The 26,159-nt window shown below is 40.5% G+C and overlaps 1 protein-coding gene across 4 annotated transcripts in view; it reads right to left on the bottom strand.

Annotated features, from left to right (window-relative positions):
- Nucleotides 1-4,359: 4,359 nt before the first annotated feature.
- Nucleotides 4,360-26,159, bottom strand: part of celsr1a (cadherin EGF LAG seven-pass G-type receptor 1a) — a 306,175-nt gene continuing 284,375 nt past the window's right edge. For 2 of the 4 annotated variants that reach the window (XM_060842867.1, XM_060842870.1), the window contains 8 exons: nucleotides 24,721-24,847; nucleotides 19,025-19,150; nucleotides 15,549-15,685; nucleotides 13,734-13,834; nucleotides 13,137-13,307; nucleotides 12,215-12,454; nucleotides 9,279-9,552; nucleotides 4,360-5,077 (listed from right to left, as the gene is read on the bottom strand). In XM_060842867.1, the coding sequence (XP_060698850.1) occupies nucleotides 5,053-5,077; nucleotides 9,279-9,552; nucleotides 12,215-12,454; nucleotides 13,137-13,307; nucleotides 13,734-13,834; nucleotides 15,549-15,685; nucleotides 19,025-19,150; nucleotides 24,721-24,847 (1,201 nt within the window). In that variant the 3' untranslated portion in view covers nucleotides 4,360-5,052. The remainder of the gene's footprint in view (nucleotides 5,078-9,278; nucleotides 9,553-12,214; nucleotides 12,455-13,136; nucleotides 13,308-13,733; nucleotides 13,835-15,548; nucleotides 15,686-19,024; nucleotides 19,151-24,720; nucleotides 24,848-26,159) is intronic. The other 2 variants (XM_060842868.1, XM_060842869.1) reach the window with 2 other exon arrangements.

Raw genomic sequence — 26,159 nt, 5'->3', positions numbered from 1 at the left:
CTCGCAATTACTTTATAGCTTTGCTGGCAGAAGCTTGTGTAAAAAGTGAGGTCTGCAGATGCTGGAGATCAGAGCTGAATCCATTCCTGATGAAGGGCTCTGGCCCAAAACGTCGAATTTCCTGTCCCTTGGATGCTGCCTAACCTGCTGTGCTTTAACTGGCAGAAGCTTGTGACAAGATTGAACAATCAGTACCTCTGGAGAGTTTAGGGTACAAATGGAAAGACACAAAAGGAGGGACAAAAACAACAAATGAAGGGGAAGAAGTAAACATTGTTAAATTAAATAAGTAGAATTAGTGGAGAAGGTTTGCTGTTTGGTTCAAATTGATTTCATTTTCACCATAATAAAACATCAGCAAAACCATAGCAGCACATTTAGAACTGCAGCCTGAACCATGTTTAACCAGTTATTACCTCCCTAAAGATCTTTAATAGACAGGAACCTTTGTTAATATCTACTATAGTAATAGGTCTCAGACAGAAAAAGGTCATATACAGGTGGGACCATGTAAGCTTTGTGCACTAGCACAAAAGATGATTAGGCAAATTGCACAAACATTTCAATGTGAAATACAAGAATGCAGAAGAGGCTTTTGTTAACACGTTGACTGGCATATAAATGGCACTAGAAACCTGATACAGAAGTCTAACATTTCACTGCTTATTACCTCTGTACACTGCTTCATGAAGGCATTAATATCATTTTTATTGAAATTTCAGAGGGAAAAGTAGCTCTCTCCTGTTGCAAACAGAAAATACTTCTTTCACCGATGTGCAGTAACAATCTAAATATACAGAATACTCACATGAAAGTTGGAATTGTTTGCATAATTTTTTTGGGCTGCAAATAATTTAGTTAATGGCATATCATCCTTCATTTGAATGGTATCAGCAATCCTGCAAGAAGATCTGAGATTCATAAATGTCTTTATCAGATAAAATGAAAGGCTGACTGCTCTTGGCAGGTTCCCACAGTCTATTGCTCACTGACAACTAGAGGAGATCCAGTCCAGTGAATAATTCCTAGGAGGAGAAAATTAGGCGCGCACCTAGTGAATTATGAATTAACTGAATATATGTAAATCTTTTATGTTTGCAATATCATATTTTCAGAATTATTACCCCACATTCATTTATATTGCTGCCCTCAGGCACAAAAAATAGACTATTGGCATTTAACAACATAAGAAAAGTCCCCTCTGGAGTGTGTTCTGGATGGTCCCCATTACCTTGTGCCTCTTATAGCCTAGACTGAGAATATTTTATCTCTTGCTACTCCACCCTCTTTCTGTTTGCTACAGCAATATCATGGCTGATGGAAGTCCGAGTCTAGGCATTGTTTGAAAGTACAGTTCAAGAGACTAGTGGAAGAATTCTGTCAAGGGTGTTTTAAAGATCAAAGCTATGGATTAGTGAGGGGAGTGTCCATGAACATGATATGGGAGTATATATGCAAGGGAAGTTTGAAGTAGGATAAGGGAACAATAAAATCAGGGAGACTAGCAACAGTGAATTGAAATGAAATAACAGAACAAGACAAATGCTGAATTCCTATTGATACTTGCATGTTCATCTCAGAGAGTGGTGGTGGTGCAAAAGTGAAAGCAGAGTTGGATAAAAAGAATTGCCAAATTAGGCTGAAGAATAGGTCAATAGAAATGCAATGGCAGACATATAGGAGGATATTTTAAAATACACTGAATAGATACATTCCAACAAGGTACAAATTTTCCAACAAGCCACAAAGAATTCCAAAGATGGACACAACAATGGAGATTGACTGAAAAGATTAAAGATTGTGTTAAACTAAAAGAAAAGAAAATATATAATTGCGCACAGACAAGTGGCAGGACCATAGAGTATTAAAAAAAGCAGAGTGATCAAGAAATTAATAAAAAAGGGAAAAAATATAGATTGAGAGAAGCTGAACCAGACATATGAATACTAGTAATAAGGAGTTTCCATATATGTGTTTTAAAAAGTAAACTTTGGCCCCAAAGTGCAGCTGACAGATGAGGAGTGGATGTTTCTTCTTAGAGGAGGAGCTAGAACTAATGTTCTTTGTTTAAAAAGGTGTCTCCTATTTAAAACAGAGATGAGGTGAAATGTTTTCACACAGAGGCCTGAAAATCTTTGAAATGCGCTTCCTGTTAAGTTAATGGAGGAAGAGGGTTCGAATATTTTTAAGGAAGAGGTGAACTGATTTTTGGTGAGCAAAGGGATGAAAGCTTATCAGCAGTGGGGAGCAATGAGAGTGTGTGGTCACAATCAGATCTTAATAAATGGTGGAACAGGATTGAGGGGACAAATGGCCGACCCTTGCTCTGGGCTCGTATGTCCATATTGCCTTAGAAAGAAACTGTAATCATTGAACCATTTTAAAGAATTGAACCATATTTGTTCTGAGCTGTAGGAAGAAACTAAGTTGAAGTAAATATATAAACTGGACAATTAGAGTTAACATCATCTCATGTTTTCAAGTGTCAAATACGATAAAACCTCTGAGGTATTTTGGTTAAGTTGCCAAGAGAGCAAAATGTGGAATGGGTTCTTTATAAAACTTACGTTCTTTTTTCAACCAATTTGTTTATAAATTTCATTTCCATATTGTATTAATTAAATATCTATTTTTCAAAATTAACAGGAATGCAAGTACTACACGGGTTAGAACCATCTGACAAACCTTTGGAGCATTTTTTATAATGTGAAAAAAAATGGGAGAAGCCTTACTTAGCCAATGTGATTTTGCATGGTAATCTTATAGTTGAATTGAGTAAAAGGAACTTCAGATCAATATTAAAGCAGGGGAGACTCAGGAACAGAAGACAAAGACCAATGAATACACCCTGGAACAATCTGGGATGGTGTTTGTCTACGGTGGAATGCATTTAATTCCATAAGACCATAAGACATAGGAGTGAAAGTAAGGCCATTCGGCCCATCGAGTCCACTCCGCCATTCAATCATGGCCGATGGGCATTTCAACTCCACTTACCAGCGTTCTCCCCATAGCCCTTAATTCCTCGAGACAACAAGAATCTATCAATCTCCGCCTTGAAGACATTTAGCGTCCCGGCCTCCATTGCACTCCGTGGCAATGAATTCCACAAGCCCACCATCCTCTGGCTGAAGAAATTCAACAGAATATGTATTTATTTCACCATACAGTGTGTAGAAATAAATACTTCATCATGGAAAAAAAATCAGGTATTTTGAGTGTTTTAATTATAGTCTGTGCAAATATTATAGATTTGAGATGTACCATGTCAAGTGATCTTTAATTGATTAATTTGTTGCACCTTACAGTCAAACTTCTGTCATGTCTTTTGAAAACAGACTTGCAGTTTAACCAAACTGAAGATTTTCATACCAACATGTAGTAATTTTATCAATTTTTATTTCACTTCTTGATAAGACAACCTTTCCCAGGCAGATCTGCTGATGGTACTTTGACAGTTGCTAACTTACTTTCTCCAAAGTTGGAAGACTCACAGTGCTACTTAGCTCTGCCGTAACAAAGATCTGCTGCATGAACAGTAAAGGGAATCCTGTTAAATCACCAAAGAGCACGTTGATGCATCAGTATTGCTGCACCTCTTAACAGCATTATCTAATTGTAAACTTCCCATGTGGCACTCACTAGTAGTCAGAAATGTCAACAGGCAGATGGAAAAAGTCAAAATCTCTTTATTTTACAATTATGTTCCTCTGTATGGTATTTCCAGTGTTTTGCTTGTTAATAAATATCATACATCTGTGTTTTTTTTAAAAAAAAGTCCAGTTTCCATCATAAAATTTAAAAACATCTGGTCTTGCTTTAAATTGTGCCAAAACTGTATTAAAGTTTAAAGAAAACATCTGAAACAAAAGTAGAAGAATTTGCTACAGCAGATGAGTCATGATATACAAACAAACTGTTCCAATAGTTTTATCTAATATAATTAAAATCAAATCTACAGTATTAATAATGCCAAATATTCACAGGTATCCAAATATAACAAGCAAGATTGATTGGCAAATACCCTTCCTGATCAACTCTGGTGAATTCTCCCTCACATCCCCTTCCCATTTTCCTGGGAGACCATCATAGGTGTGTGAACAAATAGTGAATTTCAGAAAGTCTCAATGCAAAAGCTCAAGTGCATAGTTAAGCTAAAAATGGGCCCTGTTGGATTCCTAAATTTTGCAATAAGTTTGTCTTAAAAGTTACATATTCAAGTTCTATCTCTCTTATAAATTGTTACAACTTTCTCGTAATAGAAAAATGTTGACTTTACAATATAAACACACCAAATTCAAGTAAAATTGTGCAACCTTCTAGTCTTTATAAAAGTCAGAAGATTTACCTATTCTGCAAACCTCTTGTAATCAAATTAACAAAATCAAACAAATTAATCATGTACAAATGAGTTCTTCAGAAATTTTGACTTACAAAATATATAAAAGCAGCTATACATCTTAGAATTTTGTTGTACAAAAGGCATTCATTTTAAGACTATACCCTCCCACCATAAAGGCAAATGATGAGATGGAAGGACACTTACAGCCTGAATTTTATGCGACTAACAGTTCAACTGATGTGTGAGACTTATTTTGTTCGAACCGATTTACTGGCACTGCCAATACAGAGACCAACCATTTGTCAATGACACATTGCAGAAGGATAGTGGTTTTTGGTCAGGCCGGCTGCACTTCTACCCAGAGGATTGAATGTGAGGCAGTGGAAGCACTTCAAGGTTTACCTTGGGATTTGTCCATTTCCTCCATATATCAAAATTGTCCAAACCCAAGTGTACTGTGCAGTGGTTACCTATCTGTTCTACAGTTTGGCACATGTTGAATATTTGTCCTTGAAAGCCGCATTTATCTGTTCTTCCAGCTCCATAATCATACGGCCATCTGCATTTCCTGGGTCGTAATTCCCATTTGCAGCCACTGGTTTGTAGACAACACCAACACACCAGTGATGAGGTCTGAGGTACATCGGAACAGGGATCACCAATGGCGAGAATCCTCGTGGGTTCAGTCATTCTTCTGATCTCCTGATGGGTCAGATTGAAGTTTCATTACTTCCTCTGGACATGAGAAAAGGAAGGGAGACATGCAGAATCATAGTTATGCAGTAGTTACAGATGAGCTTAAAGAGAAAGGTTATATTGGAATTAGCATGCAGTTTCAAACCACAATGCTGAGACATGGGAGAAAGTTTAAAACAAATGCTTTGCAGTCTTATTTTAAAATGTGAGAAACAGTGGTTAGTTTATAAAGTTTATAGTTCATAAAGACAAATAATATTGTTATGTTACTTTCCAGCGTAATTTGGTAAACTCCAGATTTAATATTTTAAAATCAGAATTCAAAACTCTCAGATTTTAGTCACAAGTTACAGGTCTTTCTTTGACTAAAACTAAACCTTGCAATTGCTTTTGCATCAAATTAAGCCTACTAATTTATGATAAAATTAAAATTCTCATTTCATGCATCACCATCAGCATTTCTATGTAATTATGTTAAATTATATTCTAAGATCATTATTAATGAGAGGGTTTAGTTGCAAAAATTCTGAGGTTAACAATTACTATAGCATGCAACTTGCATTATATATTCAGTTTTGAGCCCACTTTATTCGAATGAAAGAGACAAGACACACAACATTCAGAACAGATGAGCACAAGATTATTTTCGGTGTTAAGTGGGAAGGTGAAAGGAGGACATTCCAGAGTTGGTGCCTCGGCAACTAAATATGGGACTTCCATCTTTGTTACAGCAAATAAAACTGGGAATGCTTAAGAGGTTAGAATGAGTTTGAGTGCAGATATCTTTTGAGGGTTGGGAACTAGAGGAGGTTTCAGAGATAGAGAGGGGTGAAGCTGTGGAGGGATCCATGGAAGGATGAAGACACCATAGAGTTGAGCAGCATAGGTAACATTTACAATGAAGGCCCAGTATTATTAAATATCATTAGAATAATTAATATTCCAACTTCAATTCACCAGAAAAAAGCAGCTTTCTGGTGCTTATTAACGATAGAGGTTTTTCAATAAACAAACACCAAACTAAAGAAAACTGCTTCTATTTACTACAATAGTTACTACACTTTAAAATTAGTTATATCATACAATATATATTTAATATGAAAAGACAGTAAAAAAAGTTAAAGTATTATTACATTTACAATACAGTTTATTAGAAATAATTTATTCAGTTTAGGTTGTAAGGAAATGTGCAACTAGCAGACAGGAGGATGTGCAAATTCATTGTCAAATTGACTATTTCCAAGATTTTAGGTTGCTACAGTTAATTTCTGTGGCAGAGGAAAATTAGCCAGGGTTTCCTTTCTTGGCGACTTGACTCTCGCTACAAAGTGAACATGAACATCAGGCAAAGACAGAACTGGCATGACTCTGATGCGTTCAAAAACAAAATAATCAGCCTATGTGCACTGGTTGGACTAACCCTGAACAATAAATATTTGGGCAAGATTTGTAAGAGGGTGGAGTTGATGGGATTCGCTCACGCACCACACTGCAGTGGGGATCAATGCTTCAAACAGACAAAGAAGAAAGATACTTTGCACCAAGTTGAAGGATCTGCCAAGATTCTCTGACAAGACTCATACATGCAACAACTAGCTAGATGGCGGAGATATTATGCAGTTGTGAGCATTTATTTATCTACACCTCAGTGTGACTCACCAACTTCAGGAGTAGAATACAAAGTTGGAAAAAATTGAAAAAAAAAATCACATGGAGAAAACATTGTGTACGAGGAAGGATTCAATACCGTTACAGGAAAAATCAAAGGCAGGCCTTTTTTATTTTGAAAATGAGCAATCTAGGGGACAGGTTGTTGCTCCAGGAGATTCTACACCTCACGGTATAACATACAGTATCTAGGAGCGAGCACACAAAAGCTGAGCCACTAATCTAAATAGACCAGCTACTACTTGAGTAAAGCTAGAGGCTGTTTTCTGAGTCTGTATTCAGACCATTCAGTTTAAGGAATGTGGTGTCTGTGAGGTTTTATGGCGTGTCTAGTCATACATCTCTTCAAGGCATTTACAATTTTGGCAGTTACCTCATGGTACTTTAGAAATTATAACACAAATAAAATCCCTTCGGGTGCTTGGTTTAATGGGGTTTTTCAGTAGAGTTGCTAGGACACCAGCATTATCGAAAACCCATAGACAGTAAGATTAATTACTATGGTAAACATTTTTGGAATATTAACAGAGTGCTATTGTATGGATGTCAACATTTTGCACGAAGATCACATCCAATGTATAGTCAAATACAATCTTTGGTGCATAAGCTTATTTACAATGAAGCAGTATTTTTCTATTTTATTAGAATAATTAATGTTCTAACTTCAATCCACCGGAAAAAATATACCTTCAAATTTCTGTGTACAATATTAGCACATTCTCAACATATTCCTTCGGTAATACATTGCTCAATTTATACTAAAAATGTTATGTTTAAGCAGTCTCAAAAACAAGGTGATATCGTATGAGCATGTGCTAAAGTGTCAGAACAATTTTTACCATATATGTGATAAACTAAACCAGAGTGTGAGCACTCAAGTACACATTAAGTTATCAAATAGAAAAATCTTTTTTTGCCTAATATAACATTTACTACTTTAGCAATATTTATAAGGATAGATAAGGACAAAAACTGAAGCAGAGAGACAAGAGAATATGGGATAATTTGGCAATGAGGAGGAAAGTGAATGCTAAAAGTTTGAGGAGAGGCATTGTTAAGAGGTAGTTCCTTTATGAACTGCAACTCAGAGTAACTAAGTGCTTCTTTAAGCTTTGACTGGAGTTAGAAGTAAACAGTTCAATTTTTCTGGTTCTGACTTGCATTTTCTCTCTTCTTTCCACCTGCTGTGGTCTCTATTTTTGTTCTGAAGGAAAATGCCAATATTCAAAAACATGGGAGACAGTAATGGAGAATCTTGTAAGGTTCAGATTTCTCAAATGGTATCATTTCTAAAATTTTCATTACAGGAGTGAATGGTTAAGTGGAGCCCATTTATGGTAGAAACCTCTGCACTTTCTTGACCATGAAGAGTGTGATTCAAATGGAGACACATAAAAGGCAGAGGAATCCCTTAAACATGAGTTATAAAGAGGCTAAAAAGACTGGATGGATTCCCACCAAACTGACCATATTTCTCACCCTGCCATTGATGCAGGCATGAATGAGTGCATTTGTTACTTTGAAAGACTGGGAGACAAAGCAAAATGTTCGGAAGAGGATGTACAATTCTCAACATAAATAAAATATTTTTAGGAGTCATATTTTTAAAGTGAGAGTAGAAAGATTTTAAAATGTTATAAAGACATGATGGGCATTTTCTGTTCCCCAGAGAGAGTGGTTTATGTGTGGAATGAACTTCCAAAGGAGGTAGAGGGATATAAGCCAAGCACAGGCAGGTGGAACTAGTTTAGTTTGGGATTATGGCCAGCGAGAACTGCAGACCAAAGGGTCTGTTTCCGTGTTGTATGACTCTATGAAATAAACTACTTCATGTGGGTGGTGGGTAAGATAGTGCTCCTTGTCAAAGGCCAATTGGAGGAAGCACCCAGGTTGGCAAGAGCACAGAATGCATTCTGGGTGAGCAAGTTCATTGTCCATCACCATGAGCAGTTTGCTACTGTCACTGCTGACCAAGGTGGTCAGGTCCAAAATTACAGAGCTGCTAATTGCGGTCTGTGGCAGCTGTTGAGGGAACTGAGAGGAAAGACATACTCAACCTCAGCAATCTGCCTGCTGCACATGTATCAATTCATTGCAGTATCCGACTGAATAATTCATCTCAATCTCTCCCATATTCTGGTTTAGCTCAGTAGGTTGGCAGCTGACTTGCGATGCAGTGTTACCACATGGCTGAGGTTGCCATGAAGGATCCTCACTCTCACCCTTTCACTTCGCCTGAGGCTTGATGACCCTCAGGTTAAACCATCATGAGCCATCTTGATCTCATGAGAGAATAGCCCTGTGGTGCGGTAGGACTATGGTGACTTCACATTTACTTACAAAAACAGAAGATTATTGGGACTAGATGTTAGGTGCTGATTGGCAAAAGAAATCACGTAACCATGTTCTAGGTGAAAAAAAAACGGGTTTGATAAATCTGATGATTTTGGTACCTTTTGTTTAATTAATATTTTACCAAGAGGGACCTTCTTAAGGTGGTAGAGCATGTTGTTAAGGATGATATCCCAACCACAGGGTATTTTGTTTCCTTTACCTCAGGATAAATACTCACTCTGAATCAGAGGTGTCTCCATGGACTGTGCTTGTGCCTGTTCTAATATTCATGGGTATTGGCGTCACTCCATTTAACTGGTCTTGTGATTGTTGCCTGCTCGGCTGCTTTATCAATATGCTTGTGCCTGTGCGGGTCCCATCACTGGACCCTACTGAGGAAGTTCGTGAAGATAAAGCTGTTGCTTTACAGTTAGAAAGTTCATTGTGTATTTGATTTATCCGATTCTTCTCTTTCAAAGGTGGTGGATACATGACTTTATTTTTAAGAATACCTGTGAGAGAAAAGAATTGCAAAATTATGTGACAATTTGCCTAATGTTTCTTAAAATAAAGTTTGATCAATATCGTCAAATTAATTTGAATAATGGGTTTTAAAACATCAATATTCAGAAACACTGCTTTTGGCAGTATCACCAGGAATGAAGTACAGCTCATTTCCTTTGTGCAATCCCAACACTCATAATGAAACTGGGAATTGCGCAAAATTTAGACATTCATCTTGTAGGTGCCAAATCAATGCTCTGAAGATGACCAGTTGTTGAGAAATGTGAATGAATCAGACCAAACGTCACTCCATCCAGTTGGCCAAATTGAGTATCACAGTAACCAAATTTTCTTAGGATTTAAGTGGTGCCATGGTAAAAGCCTGATATGAGGGTAACTGGGCCAGTTCAGAAAAGTTTAGATGACATAAACTTCAACATCAGAACAAAAGAACAATGCATGCAACAATTTAAAGACTGGAGAAATGTTGATTTGTTCTCTTTGAGGGAAGCAAGAAAGACTTCTCAGCAAACCGCCAGTAAAACCTTTGATCCAATATTGTTTTGTAAATAAAGCTTGAACAGGCCAAAATGTGCCCCAGGAGATTTATCTGTTACTTTTCCTGGTTAGGGTCCCTCCTTGTTCCTTGGATCTGCTTCTCAATTCACCCAGTGAGATATAACCATATAAATATATACTAATTTGTTGTGGTTCTGTTCGCCGAGCTGGGAGTTTTTGTTGCAAACGTTTCGTCCCCTTTCTAGGTGACATCCTCAGTGCTTAGGAGCCTCCTGTGATGCGCTTCTGTGATGTTTCCTTCGGCATTTATAGTGGCTTGTCTCTGCCGCTTCCGGTTGTTAGTTGCTGTCCGCTGCAGTGGCCGGTATATTGGGTCCAGGTCAATGTATTTGTTGATAGAATCAGTGGATGAGTGCCATGCCTCTAGGAATTCCCTAGCTGTTCTCTGTTTGGCTTGCGCTATAATAGTAGTGTTGCCCCAGTCAAATTCATGTTGTTTGTCGTCTGTGTGTGTGGCTACTAAGGATAGCTGGTCGTGTCGTTTCGTAGCTAGTTGGTGTTCGTGGATGCGGGTTGTTAGCTGTCTTCCTGTTTGTCCTATGTAGTGTTTTGTGTAGCAAAACCAACGTAGTGTACAAAATCCCATGCAAGGACTGCATTAAACAGTACATAGGACAAACAGGAAAACAGCTAACAACCTGCATCCACGAACACCAACTAGCCACGAAACAACACAACCAGCTATCCTTATTAGCCACACACACAGACGACAAACAACATGAACTTGACTGGGACAACACTACTATTATAGCGCAAGCCAAGCAGAGAACAGCTAGGGAATTCCTAGAGGCATGGCACTCATCCACTGATTCTATCAACAAACACATCGACCTGGACCCAATATACTGGCCACTGCAGCGGACAGCAACTGACAACCGGAAGCGGCAGAGACAAGCCACTATAAATGCCGAAGGAAACATGACAGAAGCGCTTCACAGGAGGCTCCCAAGCACTGAGGATGTCACCTAGAAAGGGGACGAAACGTTTGCAACAAAAACTCCCAGCTCGGCGAACAGAACCACAACAACGAGCACCCGAGCTACAAATCTTCTCCCAAACTTTGAATGTACTAATTTATCTCATAACAAACCTCTACACACAATTGGAGCATCATCAGACTCAAGTGAAATAAATACGGCTTTCCCTTGATAAACTCTCTTCAGAGTGAACAATTGATACTGCGAAAGTATTAGGTTAGCTGTAATGAACATCACTGCTGGATTGAAGAGCAGATTTTTAAAACAGGGTGGCACTTATATAAAACTAGCATATAGGAAAGTAGTATGGTGAACTTTATCAATCATGAGTTCTAACGCTTCTCTAGCACTTTGGATGTTAGTGAGCACATCACCAACATGCTCATCTGGGAGGAGAGAGGAACAGCTTACTACAAAATCCTAAATTGTCATGATTCCTTGCATCTCACATTTATTCCCTTGCTCCACTGATGCGGGAGGCCCCTGAAGAGGGCAGATGCTGCCTTATAGCAACAGGTCACAGAAGACCATTGGCTGGTGCACCACCTAAATTACTGTGTACACTAGCTCCAAGCAAACACTGGTCTCTGAGAGTGGAAGACTGTTGCATCAGCTGCAGTCACCCTCAGTCTGTGTTTAGCACTGCAATAATTTCAAATAGTTAACAATATTATTTTCAAGTAGGACCCTTACAATTAGTAGAAATAGAAGAATTCCAATCAATTCAATCTGCTCTAGAAAGGACAGTTACCTATCAAACAATATTTAGCAGGGTAGGTATTGAACTTGTCTAATGCTCTGTTTGCAAATTAATTGGAGCAGCTATATTTCCAAAGATTCTGAATATGTGCCCTCTGCTCAAACACAAAACCTGTGTCCTCTGTCTCTTTTGCCTTCCAGTTAATTTTTGAGAATTGAATTTAATACTGTTATAAATATATATTTTGCAGAGGATTATTTTCAAAATAAAATAAAACCTTTGCAAATAGTTGTCTATCTGTTTTTGTTTTACATTTAAAGTCAATTCATTCCATACAAAATGAAGACAGAAACTCACTTAGAAACTTGGCAGAACAATAAATGCAAAGATTTTAATTTTGGGAAGAATACTTGCCTTTTCTTTGCTCTGGCTGTGGATTGGAACTTGGGTGAGGTATAGATGTGCTTTGCTTTTCCTCATCCTCACCGCCTCTAGCAATATCACTACAGTGATTTGATTTATTTTCTCTGTGAAGCTCAACGTTTACTTTTGTTTCCACCTTCAGTTTCTCCAGCGTCCCGTGGTCCTCACTGTCACTGGCTGTTGTACATTCTGCAGGCCAGTAACGCTTCACATGATTGGGCAAGGCCTCACCTATTTATGGGATTGGTGTGGGAGGAAGGGATGTTGAAGCTTAATTAGAAATAAGCAACAATCACAGCAATATCAGACATGTCAACACCATGCTTAATGTGCAAGCAAAATGAAGACTGAGGACTCCCACAGAAATGTCTGCTACACAGAAATCTGAAGGCCCTCCAAAGAATGAAGCACTGCATATTAAGGGAACAAAATCCTACTGCCCTATTACCCACTTCTTATCATATAGCTTTTCAGCCTCCATCCACATCTGGCTGTGCATCTATGAAGACCATGGGCATGTTTTGGTGTTAAACTTCCCTTTATAAATACTTATTGTGTAAGAGATTAAATTTGTCAAAAGTGCAAGCCTAGAATCTGAATTACGTTTTAAATCCAAACATTAGAATAGCATTCCTCCGGACCATGGATTTCTGAAAGATCATCAGTTTCTTATGATCAATTAACGGGACAGCAATGTTAGATTTCCTCTCTCCCTGAAGAGAAGTTTTGCCCTCAACATTGTATCCAATCCAGTCCATCTGGAAACGAGTTAGATTCACTCATTGGGGCATGAATAAAGAAAATGTCAGACTGAGAAACTTTTATGTGACCTGCACTCAAAGGTAGACTTCTCAGTCAGTGAAACTAAACATATGACACAAATAGGTACGACATCTTTCTTACTGTTGCTTACCCTTTGGTGTACTGTGTATAGGATTTTTTTCATTATTTTTAGGTGCTCCTTGTTTCCATTTGGAGTCCCTTTGAAACTCCTCTTCTTCACTTTCTGATGAATGGCTAGAAGCATAGGAGCTACTGTGATCATCTTCCAGTGACAGCTCGCTATCGGAGTCAGAGTCTGGCTCTGGGAATTATAGGCAAGTCGAAAAAATATCCTTTATCCATCCAGAGGAAACCGCATCGCAACAACTAATTGATAATCTTCAACAGTTAAACAGGCCATTGTTAATCACCATCCAGAAGGTCACAGCACGAATACGAACACCATTAGTAATTACAATATAATTGTAAATAAGGATACGCAGTGGTCCCAAAACATATGGGTTGATGCTTGCAGATCAAGGTCTGATAACCAACCTGTAGAATTACTTACAACTTTTGAACAAATCATCACAGATTTCACCGGGGAGCAAAAGTAGCATTTACTGATGTACTTCAAATCATTTGTATTTATTCTAAATCAGTAAGAATACCACTAATCAATATTGAAGCTTGTAAATAATTCCTGTATAAACGAGCCATATAGAGAGATGAATCTGAAAAGCCTTACCATTAGGTTTCTTTGTTTTTTTGTGGAATATTGAAGAATCCGGTTCTGTTTGGCCACCCTCAGCTTGACTTGATAATAAGCTCACTCTCTGAGCTTCTTCCCTGAGAAATGATGGAGAATGCCTTCAGTACTAAAACAATTTGATCAAAATGAGCAAAACCAGAAGCACGATAATGTAGCTCGCAGGCCAAATGTCTCCCTATCAGAATAAATGAAAGAATAAACTGAAGCAAGAAGAAAATATTTTCCTTTTATAGGAAAGTTATGTTCGAGAGAAGGGTCAATTCTGGAGAATAAAGGGGTATTTTCACTTTCAAAAAGCAGTTGAGACCAAGAAACACAAGGACCAGAGAGTATAGGACCTAGGATCATCAACCTTGATCAACAGAAGCCAGCAAGAGGACTCTATCCCATTGCTTAAAGAGGAACTGGCTATCCAGATGGGAAACCAATATAAATCCAGTATTCATTAAGTAGTGGATAAATGGGCCACTCTGGCGACAATGAAAAGCTATCTTGGGACAGTTATAATAACTCATAACAAGTTGCAACAATCAAGTAAGCACCACAACTTCTGTACTTGCTCAGGAGGCTAAGGAAATTTGGCATGTTCACAAGGACTCTTACCAATTTTTTTACATGCACCATAGAAAACATCCTATCTGGATGCTTCACAGCTTGGTATGGCAACTGTTCTTCCCTAAACCACACCAAATTACAGAGAGTTGTGAACACAGCCCAGTCTAACACGCAAACCAACCTTCCATCCATTGATCTCATCTACACTTCCCACTGCTTTGGGATAGCAACTAACATATTCCAAGAACCCTTCCACCATGGTTATACTCTGTTCCACCCTCTTTCATCAGGTAGATGATACAAAAGTTTGATAACACGTATAAATAGATTCAGAAATAACTTTTTCTCCACTGTGATTAGATTTTTGAATAGACCTCTCAAATGTTAATTCTGACCTCCCTCTCTCTGCATCTTCTCTGTGGCTGTAACAGTGTAATGTGCACAGTGACCTGCTACCCTGATCCACTTTGTAGAGCACAATCTGCCTGTATAGCTTGCAAAACAATACATTTCAATATATCTCTGCACATGTGACAACAATAAAATCAATCTGGACAAAGGAGATAATTGCACAACAGGAGGAAACCAGTGTAAATCTAATGACTGGGGGAGGGGGGGGAATGGTACAAAACTTGAGAAGGAAAAGAATTACAATCACTAAATCGACATGAACAGTGTAGTTTTCTATCAATGAGCTGCAGGAACTCTTCATTTCCCCTCAGTGGCCGATTTCATGTTCTACGCTTCAGAAATAAAGGTGACTAGCACGGTCTCCTACAGCTCTGCTATGTAACGGTGCAGCCCCTTCCAGTCTCTTTACAGGAGGGTTTCATTGTACATTGGAGTCCCGTGTAGTCATGTGAATTTTTGAGGAATCATTCTTGTGCTCACAATGTTGCTATTCAATAATTATGTGTCAGAATTCCAAGTGAATTTATGCAGCCTCAGGTAGTACTTAACCAGAAATTAAACACACCTCATCAACTAATGATTGGTGCCAAGTCATCACATTTTCATGACTTTGAATGTCTGATTTCAAGGGTTTAGTTGATTAGAAAAGCATTAATAAACTGGGCAAATAGAAACATGATCATTTGTTATTGTAAAAGAAACATTATTTGACAGCAAGCAGAATAAACTAAGCAAATTAAGAGTTTGATGGCAGTATTACATGCAATTGGTCATATTACAAGTATGCTTGGAGTGAGCAGAATCATGCACCCACCACCTGATTACCTGAGTTTAGAAGCAAGGCAGCTATTGTGGCTCTTGGCTGACCTGACAGTGCTGTCCATGGAGGCCGTGGATTCTCCAATAGCAGTGCGATACATTCGCCCTTCATCCACATATGTATTGTTACAGTTGAGAGACCGCTGGAAGACAGCATTGGTAAGGCGGTATGAAAAATTAGCCAGTAGTTTCAGACACCAAGCGTATGGGTGAAGGCAGGATGATCTAATTACATCATTGACATCTAATACTTCCTGTGATGAACTGAAATGTTGCTGTACTAATAACTGTTTTCTTCAACTGCAATAGCATGAATTGCATACCACCATTTGTCATAGTCTCCCCTTAGTTTTATCCTATTCGTTATATTCAAAAAATAATTCACTGGCCCTGCTATTGGTGCCTTAATCATGTCATTTTTTAAAAGCAGGGTTGGCATGGTGCAAGACCAAATAAAATTAAAAGTAGCACTGAGTGCCTGCCATTGATGCCAGCCTGTTGGCATTTTCAACCAGGCTCTGATTTAGGTGGTCTATACTAGAAACGGGTAGGAGCTGCATTACTGAAAACAAGTTGCAGATCTAGGGCCCTAATTAAGTGTGCCAATGCCACAAATCTTGACATATAAGCATAGAAAATCCAAAACCAACATTACTTAGAGTGACCACTTAGGGCAGTGAAAAGACATTAAAATGTGATTTTTTTTGCCACCTTTTAAGCAGTGGAATGTACATAACTTTGTTCCAATCATTCAAATCCCACAGCAGATGACGAAATTAAATTAATCTCAAATTAAAGTTTAACAAAGACCATGTAACATTGTCAGTTGTAAAAATCTATCTGGTTCACTGATGTGCTTTACAGAAGAAAAACTGCCATCATCATCTCTTCTAGCCTGCATGTGGCTCCAGGCCCAAAACAATGTGGCTGACTCTGAACAGCTCTCTGAGAGAGCCAAGCAAGCCACTCGTATCAAATGCTAAAAATTCTCAACAAAGGAATGAAATCTGGCATCAGCTAAGGCTGCAGAAACAATAATGGCAGACCCAACCCTGTCAACTCTGCAAAGGGCAGCACGGTGGCTCAATGGTTAGCACTGCTGCCTCACAGCACCAGAGACCCGCATTTGAATCCACTCTCGGGCGACTGTCTGTGTGGTGTTTGCACATCCTCCCAGTGTCTGCGTGGGTTTTCTCTGGGTGCTCCAGCTTCCTCCCACAATCCAAAGATGTGCAGGTTAGGTGCATTAGTCAGGGGTTAAATGGAGGGGAATGGGTCTGGGTGGTTACTCTTCAGAGGGTCGACGTGGACTTATTGGGCCGAAGGGCCTGTTTCCACACTGTATGGATTCTATGATTCAAAGTCCTCTTCACTAACGTCTGGGGGCTAGTGCCACAATTGGGAAAGCTATCTCACAGCCTAGCCAAGCAGCAGCCTGATACAGTCATAGCTACGGAATTACATCCTATACACAACATCCAAGGCAACCACTATCACCATCCCTGGGGAGGTCCTTCCCTATCGATATATAACACCACTAGATTTTAGAATTTTTCTTTCTATCTCCTTTCACAGTTTGGTAACCTCTCTAACAAATAAAGACTCCCCATATGCTTTTCTTTCGACATGTTAGGTTCTCATTCTCGTTTTAGAAACAATAGATTGTTCCTCAATTGCCTAACTTTGCTGCTATAAAGTTTTTCAGTATTAGGGTTGTAACTGCAAATTGAACTTGATCATATGGAGATGCAATTCTGTTCTATCATTTTGGTTGGCATCGAGAGAATTGATCATGTTTTAAAATTGACAGACATGTTGTTCTGATGCTTAACAAATCATTAGAAAATGTTTTGATGAAGGGATTAACTCACTTTGCAGAATGCAATACTTGAACTATCTAGCATGAGAACAAAAATAAAATTTCCCAGGCAAAAACATTTAGTCGACAATTCCTGCAAAAATGCAGCACTCATAAAATTAGCTGGGTATTAACAATACTCGGCTCAGTTCAAGATATTGCAAAACTCACCAGTAAGATATAACTTAGAACATTGCGTACACCTTTGGGCACATTATTGTTAATGAGACATGGACGTACTGCACTTTTGAAATGTACTCCAAAAGGAGCATTCTTTACACGAAGGATTGAAACTGATTTAATGCAGTAAAAGGCTGGGTGGGATATAATTCATATCTTTTTCTTTAACTCTGACTAATTAGCACAGAACAAAAGGACACAAGTATAAAGTCAGGAAATCTGCATAGAGAGGTGACAGATTGGCAGAAATCTATCATATTCAAGCCTAGTGACAATTTGAAACAAGATCAGTTAATACTATGGTAATTAATTGCACCAGAAAGAAGCCTGATGAATATCTATTTGAGAATGAAATTTGCAAAGGCCAGCACATACACAAACCATTGAATATTTTATGGAGCACAGTAGGGCCTGTGTTGCTTGGCCAATGGAAATGTCATCTGTGGAATGCAGTTGGTCAGGGTTCAGTAATGTGGGTGGTAATTAATGAATGATATTTGGGTGATTTGTTGGGTTGGGCAAAGGCCTCAGGAGAAAATTTCACACAGTATAGTGTTGTTACAACTTTTACCTGTTGTTATTCAGCTCTCTGAGAACACAAGATAAGAGAGGTTGATGTAACAATGGTGAAAATGTGTTGCTGGTTAAAGCACAGCAGGTCAGGCAGCATCCAAGGAACAGGAAATTCGACGTTTCGGGCCGGAGCCCTTCATTAGGAATGAGGAGAGGGTGCCAGGCAGGCTAAGATAAAAGGTAGGGAGGAGGGATTTGGGGAGTGGACTTGTTACTCTGATGTAACAATGGACCAATTTGCACATGATCAACAAAAAGATTGGACCTCATGGAGTCAATGGCGTTTTCAACACACTTAAGTCTTCTCCAATGAGGAATGTTTAAATGTGTCATCTCATGTTCTTAAAATTCACATGACATCCGGCTGAGTAGTAATTACTAAAGGAGAAATACTGGATCCAACATTCAGGCAAAATCAAGATACAGTGACACCTAAACCAAAGAATAACAGGAATAACAAATGTCGCTGACCCCAGTGGATAGAAATTAATAAAAGCTGTATGAGTCTAAAATTTTCCAAAAGGATATATTTTATCTGGTTCTCTGTGGATATAGAACATATCTCCTCCTTTCTGCTTTCACACCTACTCCTTTACTGCCACGAGGAAACTTTAGAACTTTCTCTCTCTCTCATCTTGTTTGTGCTGCCAATGAGCAGCATGGTTACTGCTGGCTCCACACAGAAATAATGTTCATGATATGATCGGTTCACAGCATATTACTATCACCCAGACACATCTTAAGGGAGATTCAATTGAACTCCTTATTATTACCTCCACTATCTATGGTGAGATAAGTTTGCTGGTTCATGGATTACACAGCTTTAGTGCTTCATGCGAGGAAAGTGTGAATCAATATTCCAACAACTTACTGATAAAACTGTGGTTCTGGTCAATACTGTGTCATCTGCATGTTGCTTCTTTCCAGTAAATATGTTCTTCAGACCTTTCCGAACTTCCTCATTGAAAATACAGTGGCAGAAGAAAATGAAGAGACCCTGAAATCACAAAGCTAATAATTTACAATGAGTTATCTCAGGAAGATTTCTTACAAGTAAATCTGGCCACTTGTTTATATTGTGATACAGTTCTTAGCCATTGGTTAAAAAGATTCCTCCTCAGTCCTGATGGTGATAAAGTAATACATCTACATATTAGTGCTGTCACATTGCTATCTTGTGATTATAAGAGAAATTGATATTATTTTCATCTGTTTCTAAATTGGATAGTGGAAATTTCTAGTTTTAAAAGTGCATAAAATATTAAACTATGGAAGCAATTTGCAAAGGCTACATTTTTTTTCTTTATTTTGGATTGTGGGCCAAAATGGAAAACAAAAGACTGCTTTAAAACAAGAACTGTGGAAAAAGTTGCTGCATTTTTAAAACAAGTTACTGGAATTCATTGCGAGTTATTTTTACACTGTGGCATTGCTCAAGCAGCAGAAGATGATGTTTGAGACTCAATAACATAGTGGATGTATGTTCACAGCATATTGTGCCCAAAGACAGACTGTTGTTTGGCTTTTCCATCAGGACCAGTTGTGAAAGCCAGGAGTCATCAGCATGGCAACTCCTGTCTGACTGACTCTTGGGCAAGTGGACTAATTGTGCACATACAATGCAGAAGCAGTGGAACTCCGGACAACTGGAGACAGTATCTCTCTTTATATCTCTCTGAGGTGAAGCAACCAAGAACTGAAAGATAGATAATCTCTCCCACCATTTGCTTTATGCTGTTGCCTCTAATCAGTGATTGAGAAACCAAACAATGATTGATTCAACCACCCTACCACTCCGTATCTTCCACAAATAACTCAAAAGACTTGGATATGAAGATTGGACGTGAGAAAGACTTGAAAGAAGACTGACATCTCATCGAAAGCTGTGGACTGGTGCTATTTAACTGGGTTTGGTCAATACCCTTCCTCCACCCATAACATCCATATGTTTGTGTGCCTGTCTGCAGGTATGTGCAGAGGTCGAGGAAGGAGTTAGGGCTTCAATTAGAAGAGTTATAAATTGATAATTCCTACTTTGTTTTCCTGTGGTTAGACTGATTTATTTGCAATAATAGCTGTTTCTTGTAAAGTACAGAAATCTGGTCAGTTTTTCCTGTTAACCCCTGGCCATCAGACAGGTAAGTTGGAGAGCTTTGAATAATTTGCTTAAATCTTTAACTTTTGCCATAAGTATCAATGCTCTTTCCCAAATGGATCCTGGCACATTACGAATTAAACTGCTGAAAAACTAATACTTATGTTAAATTAACTTTAGTATTTTTCAGACTTCAGAATGTCATTAGTTTGCCTTTGTATAAATAAAAAACAAAGCACATGCAAAATTACATTAAAACAAGTCTGTTGTTGTTCATGGGCCTATGCAATGTTTAAGTATCTCAGTATACTGAGGTTAATCTGATATCAAATATCTATCAAATCGCCCAAATAATCAGTACAAACAACTGTACTCCAGGTATAAAATGATAATTCTCCCTAGTTCCTTATCAATCCTCAAATTTAAACCTAGATTAAATAATGTTTGCAGTACACTTGAACAAAAGGGTTGAAATATGTTAACATGTTTAATCATAATAAGATAATAAACCAGGCTCTGTACATAATCAATTTATCCAGTAATTACTTTCATGCCATTTTTACTTCCAATGCCTTGCTGAAACATTAGATCTAAGTTTGGTTTTTAGTGAAATATTGCTTAAAATGCTTCTCATCGAACAATGCATTCCGATGTAAATGGTCTTTTGTGTGATGCCTAATAACGTGTCAGAAAGGGATGAATAAAGAGGAATGTTATGGAGGTTTAAATTCACTCCAACCCAGGAGCTCCAGGATATTGTAATACCAGTCAAGAGGTTGCTTTAGATGAGCAAAACCAGCCAGATTCTTGTATTTCCAAGGGAGGTGTGGTAAGCTATTCATTTTGACTACAGGGAGTTCCTCAGTTTAACAGCAAATACTTGTATAAATTTGCAGCCTACAAGTGTTGACAATACCTTTAGCAAAAAAAAACTAATTACTGACTATAGAAGCATAGTGGCACGGAAAATGGAAGAATGACATTCAATTAGCATTCAAGCACATGATTCAAGCCATGAACATTTTTATAGAAGACTAGGTTTGCTTTGCAAGTAAGGCGCTGCAGGTCAGGCAGATTCGACAGGAGATTCGACGTTTCGGGCATAAGCCCTCCTTCAGGAATGAGGAAAGTGTGTCCAGCAGGCTAAGATAAAAGGTAGGGAGGAGGGACTTGGGGGAGAGGCGATGGAGAAGCGATAGGTGGAAGGAGGTCAAGGTGAGGGTGATAGGCCGGAGTGGGGTGGGGGCGGAGAGGTCAGGAAGAAGATTGCAGGTTAGGAAGGCAGTGCTGAGTTCGAGGGATTTGACTGAGACAAGGTGGGGGGAGGGGAAATGAGGAAACTGGAGAAATCTGAGTTCATCCCTTGTAGTTGGAGGGTTCCTAGGCAAAAGATGAGGCGCTCTTCCTCCAACCATCGTGTTGTTATGGTCTGGCGGTGGAGGAATCCAAGGACCTGTATGTCCTTGGTGGAGTGGGAGGGGGAGTTAAAGAGTTGAGCCACAGGGTGAATGGGTTAGTTGGTCCAGGTGTCCCAGAGGTGTTCTCTGAAACATTCCGCAAGCAGGCGGCCTGTCTCCCCAATATAGAGGAGGCCACATCGGGTGCAGCGGATGCAATAGATGATGTGTGTGGAGGTGCAGGTGAATTTGTGGCGGATGTGGAAGGATCCCTTGGGGCCTTGGAGAGAAGTAAGGGAGGAGGAGTGGGCGCAAGTATTGCATTTCTTGCGGTTGCAGGGGAAGGTGCTGGGAGTGGAGGTTGGGTTGGTGGGGGTGTGGACTTGACGAGGGAGTCACAGAGGGAGTGTTCTTTTCGGAACGCTGATAGGGGAGGGGAGGGAAATATATCCCTGGTGGTGGGGTCCGTTTGGAGGTGGTGGAAATGATGGCGGATGATACGCTGTTTATGGAGTTATTGGGGTGGTAGGTGAGAACCAGTGGTGTTCTGTCCTGGTGGCGGTTGGAGGGGCGGGGCTCAAGGGCGGAGGAGCGGGAGGTGGAGGGCATCGTCGATCATGTCTGGGGGGAATCTGCGGTGCTTGAAGAAGGAGGCCATCTGGGCTGTACGGTATTGGAACTGCTCCTCCTGGGAGCAGATGCGGCAGAGACAAAGGAATTGGGAATACGGGATGGGGGCAGGGTGGGAGGAGGTGTAGTCTCGGTATCTGTTTATAGTAGATGTAGTTGGCATTTAGCCTCAGCGGTGTAAAGGTCCGTGCGCCAAACTACTACCGCGCCTCCCTTGTCTAGGAGGCGCGGTAGTAGTTTGGCGCACCGACCTTTACACCGCTGAGGCTAAACGCCAGGTCGCGGACACCTCCTCCTACTGCCCCCTTGACCATGACCCCACCTCCCAACATCAACTCCCAGACCATCCATAACCTCATCACCTCAGGGGATCTCCCATCCACCGCCTCCAACCTCATCGTCCCACAACCCCGCACCACCTGTTTCTACCTCCTGCCCAAAATCCACAAACCTGACTGCCCCGGCTGACTCATTGTCACAGCCTGCTCCTGCCCCACCAAACTCATCTCCGCATACCTCGACACGGTCCTGTCCCCCTTAGTCCAAGAACTCCCCACCTACGTTCTGGATACCACCCAAGCCCTCCACCTCCTCCATGATTTTCGCTTCCCTGGTCCCCAACGCCTTATCTTCACCATGGACATCCAGTCCCTGTACACCTCTATCCCCCATCACGAAGGACTCAAAGCCCTTCGCTTCTTCCTTTCCCGCCGTACCAACCAGTACCCTTCCACTGATACCCTCCTTCGACTGACTGAACTGGTCCTCACCCTGAACAACTTCTCTTTCCAATCCTCCCACTTCCTCCAAACAAAAGGAGTTGCCATGGGCACCCGCATGGGCCCCAGCTAAGCCTGCCTCTTCGTAGGATAGGTGGAACAGTCCATCTTCCACAACAACACTGGCACCACCCCCCATCTTTTCCTCTGCTACATCGATGACTGTATCGGCGCTGCCTCGTGCTCCCATGAGGAGGTTGAACAGTTCATCCACTTTACCAACACCTTCCACTCTGACCTCAAATTCACCTGGACTGTTTCAGACACCTCCCTCCCCTTCCTCGACCTTTCCATTTCTATCTCGGGCGACCGAATCAACATGGACATCTACTATAAACCGACTGACTCCCACAGCTACCTAGACGACACCTCCTCCCACCCTGCCCCCTGTAAAAACGCCATCCCGTATTCCCAATTCCTTTGTCTCTGCCGCATCTGCTCCCAGGAGGAGCAGTTCCAATACCGTACAGCCCAGATGGCCTCCTTCTTCAAGGACCGCATATTCCCCCCAGACGTGATCAACGATGCCCTCCACTGCATCTCCTCCACTTCCCGCTCCTCCGCCCTTGAGCCACGCCCCTCCAACTGCCACCAGGACAGAACCCCACTGGTTCTCACCTACCACCCCACCAATCTCCATATACAGCGTATCATCCGCCGTCATTTCCGCCACCTCCAAATGGACCCCACCACCAGGGATATATTCCCCTCCCCTCCCTTATCAGCGTTCCGAAAAGACCACTCCCTCTGTGACTCCCTCGTCAGGTCCACACCTCCCACCAACCCAACCTCCACTCCCAGCACCTTCCCCTGCAACTGCAAGGAATGCAAAACTTGCACCAACACCTCCTCCCTTACCTCTCTCCAAGGCCCCAAGGGATCCTTCCATATCCACTGCAAATTCACCTGCACCTCCACACACATCATCTATTGCATCCGCTGCACCCGATGTGGCCTCCTCTATATTGGGGAGGCAGGCCGCCTACTTGCGGAACGTTTCAGAGAACACCTCTGGGCCACCCGGACCAACCAACCCAACCACCCTGTGGCTCAACTCTTTAACTCTCCCTCCCACTCCACCAAGGACATACAGGTTCTTGGACTCCTCCACCGCCAGACCATAACAACACGATGGTTGAAGGAAGAGCGCCTCATCTTCCGCCTAGGAACCCTCCAACTACAAGGGATGAACTCAGATTTCTCCAGTTTCCTCATTTCCCCTCCCCCCACCTTGTCTCAGTCAAATCCCTCGAACTCAGCACTGCCTTCCTAACCTGCAATCTTCTTCCTGACCTCTCCGCCCCCACCCCACTCCGGCCTATCACCCTCACCTTGACCTCCTTCCACCATCTCCATCACCCCTCCCCCAAGTCCCTCCTCCCTACCTTTTATCTTAGCCTGCTGGACACACTTTCCTCATTCCTGAAGAAGGGCTTATGCCCGAGACATCGAATCTCCTGTTCCTCGGATGCTGCCTGACCTGCTGCGCTTTTCCAGCATCACATTTTCAGCTCTGATCTCCAGCATCTGCAGACCTCACTTTCTCCTTGCTTTGCAAGTAATCCAACTGGTTACAGATTGTATGAAAGAAAATAACATATGTGGGGTCTATATTCTTATAAAGTAATGCTGTAACATCGTGGCACAGTGGCAGCTTTAATCTTACCTGGAAGCAACTGAAAATGGCAAATAGATAATGGAAAGTCATAGTGTCATTATTCACTGCCATCAACCCCAGCAACCAAGTAGCACTGATGAGAAGCAGCATAAGGAAGGCTGTCCTTAGGCCAGATCTAAAACAAAGCATATGTACCACATTCAGTGTTCAACAAAACAGAACAAGGTTTGCATCAGACTATCTTGTTCCTGTCACCGATTGTTCTGTAACTTTTATTCCTACAACATTGCAATCTCTCTCAATATGGAATTATTCTTAACAGTCTTGTGTCACCCATTTTCTTATCATAGCCATGCTATCTCGAGTAGTAACTTCACAAATATTTCTATTGTCCTTTTGAAAAATTAATCCTGCAAGTTTTTTCTCTTAATTATTTAATCTGTCCCAACTAAGTTCTTTTAGAAAACACACGACGATACACAAAACCTGGATACAGACACTGGGGGGCAGAATATGTTAATTTTCCCAGCATAAATTAGTTGTTATCTCATGATAAAAATCAGTGTCAATATCATGTTTTGGCCCCAAGTCATGGAGGTCACATTCTGATCCAATTCCTGCCTTAGTTCACCACTACCTCTTTACTTACTCCTACTGCATCTATCTGTATAGCTGTATTTCTTAAACTGCAATATTTTGCAAGCTGTAACTAATAGTGTGTCCTGGGGATGAGTGTTGTGGCCTCAACTATTTATGCACTGTCGCCAAATCTGCAGATAATACAAAGATAGGAAGGAAACTCTACAAGGGTTATAGATTGGTTAAGTGAGTGGGAAATAATTTGGCAGATGGAGTATAATGTGGGAAAATGTGAGGTTGTCCACTTAGGCAAGAAGAACATAAAAACAGAGTATTATTTAAATGGAAAGAGATTGTAGAACTCACTGTTCCAAAGAGATCTCGATGTCCTTGTACATGAATCATGAAAGGTTTGCATACAGTCATTAGGAAAGCAAATGGAATATCGGCAATTATGGCAAAGGAGATGGAGTATAAAGATAGGGGAATTGTATGGAAACTGTAAAGGGCATTAATGGAACTACAGCTAAAGTATCGTGTACAGTTTTGGTCACCTTAGTTAAGTGGGGGGTGGGGGAAATACATATATTGGAAACAATTCGGAGAAAGCTCACTTTGTTCATTCCTGATGTGAGGAGTTGTCTTATGAGGAAACACTGAGTAGGTTGAACCAAACTCATTGGAGTTTAGAAGAATGAAAGATAATTTTATTGAGACATTACAGAGTTTGACAGCAGAGAGGATGTTTTCCTTGGTGGAGTTGGGGGGACATGGCTTAAAAATCAAGGGTGGCTCATTTAAGGTAGAGATGAGGAGAAATTTCTTTTCTCAAGGGTCATGTTTAGTGTTGTCTCCCCCAGCAAGCAATGGAAGCTGGACCCCTGAATATATTCAATTCTGATGCAAAT

This window comes from Hemiscyllium ocellatum, chromosome 23 (genome assembly GCF_020745735.1).
Source record: "Hemiscyllium ocellatum isolate sHemOce1 chromosome 23, sHemOce1.pat.X.cur, whole genome shotgun sequence".
Taxonomy (NCBI): Eukaryota; Metazoa; Chordata; class Chondrichthyes; order Orectolobiformes; family Hemiscylliidae; genus Hemiscyllium; species Hemiscyllium ocellatum.
Note: the sequence above shows the minus strand (reverse complement) of the source record. Positions and strands in the feature narration are given on the sequence as shown.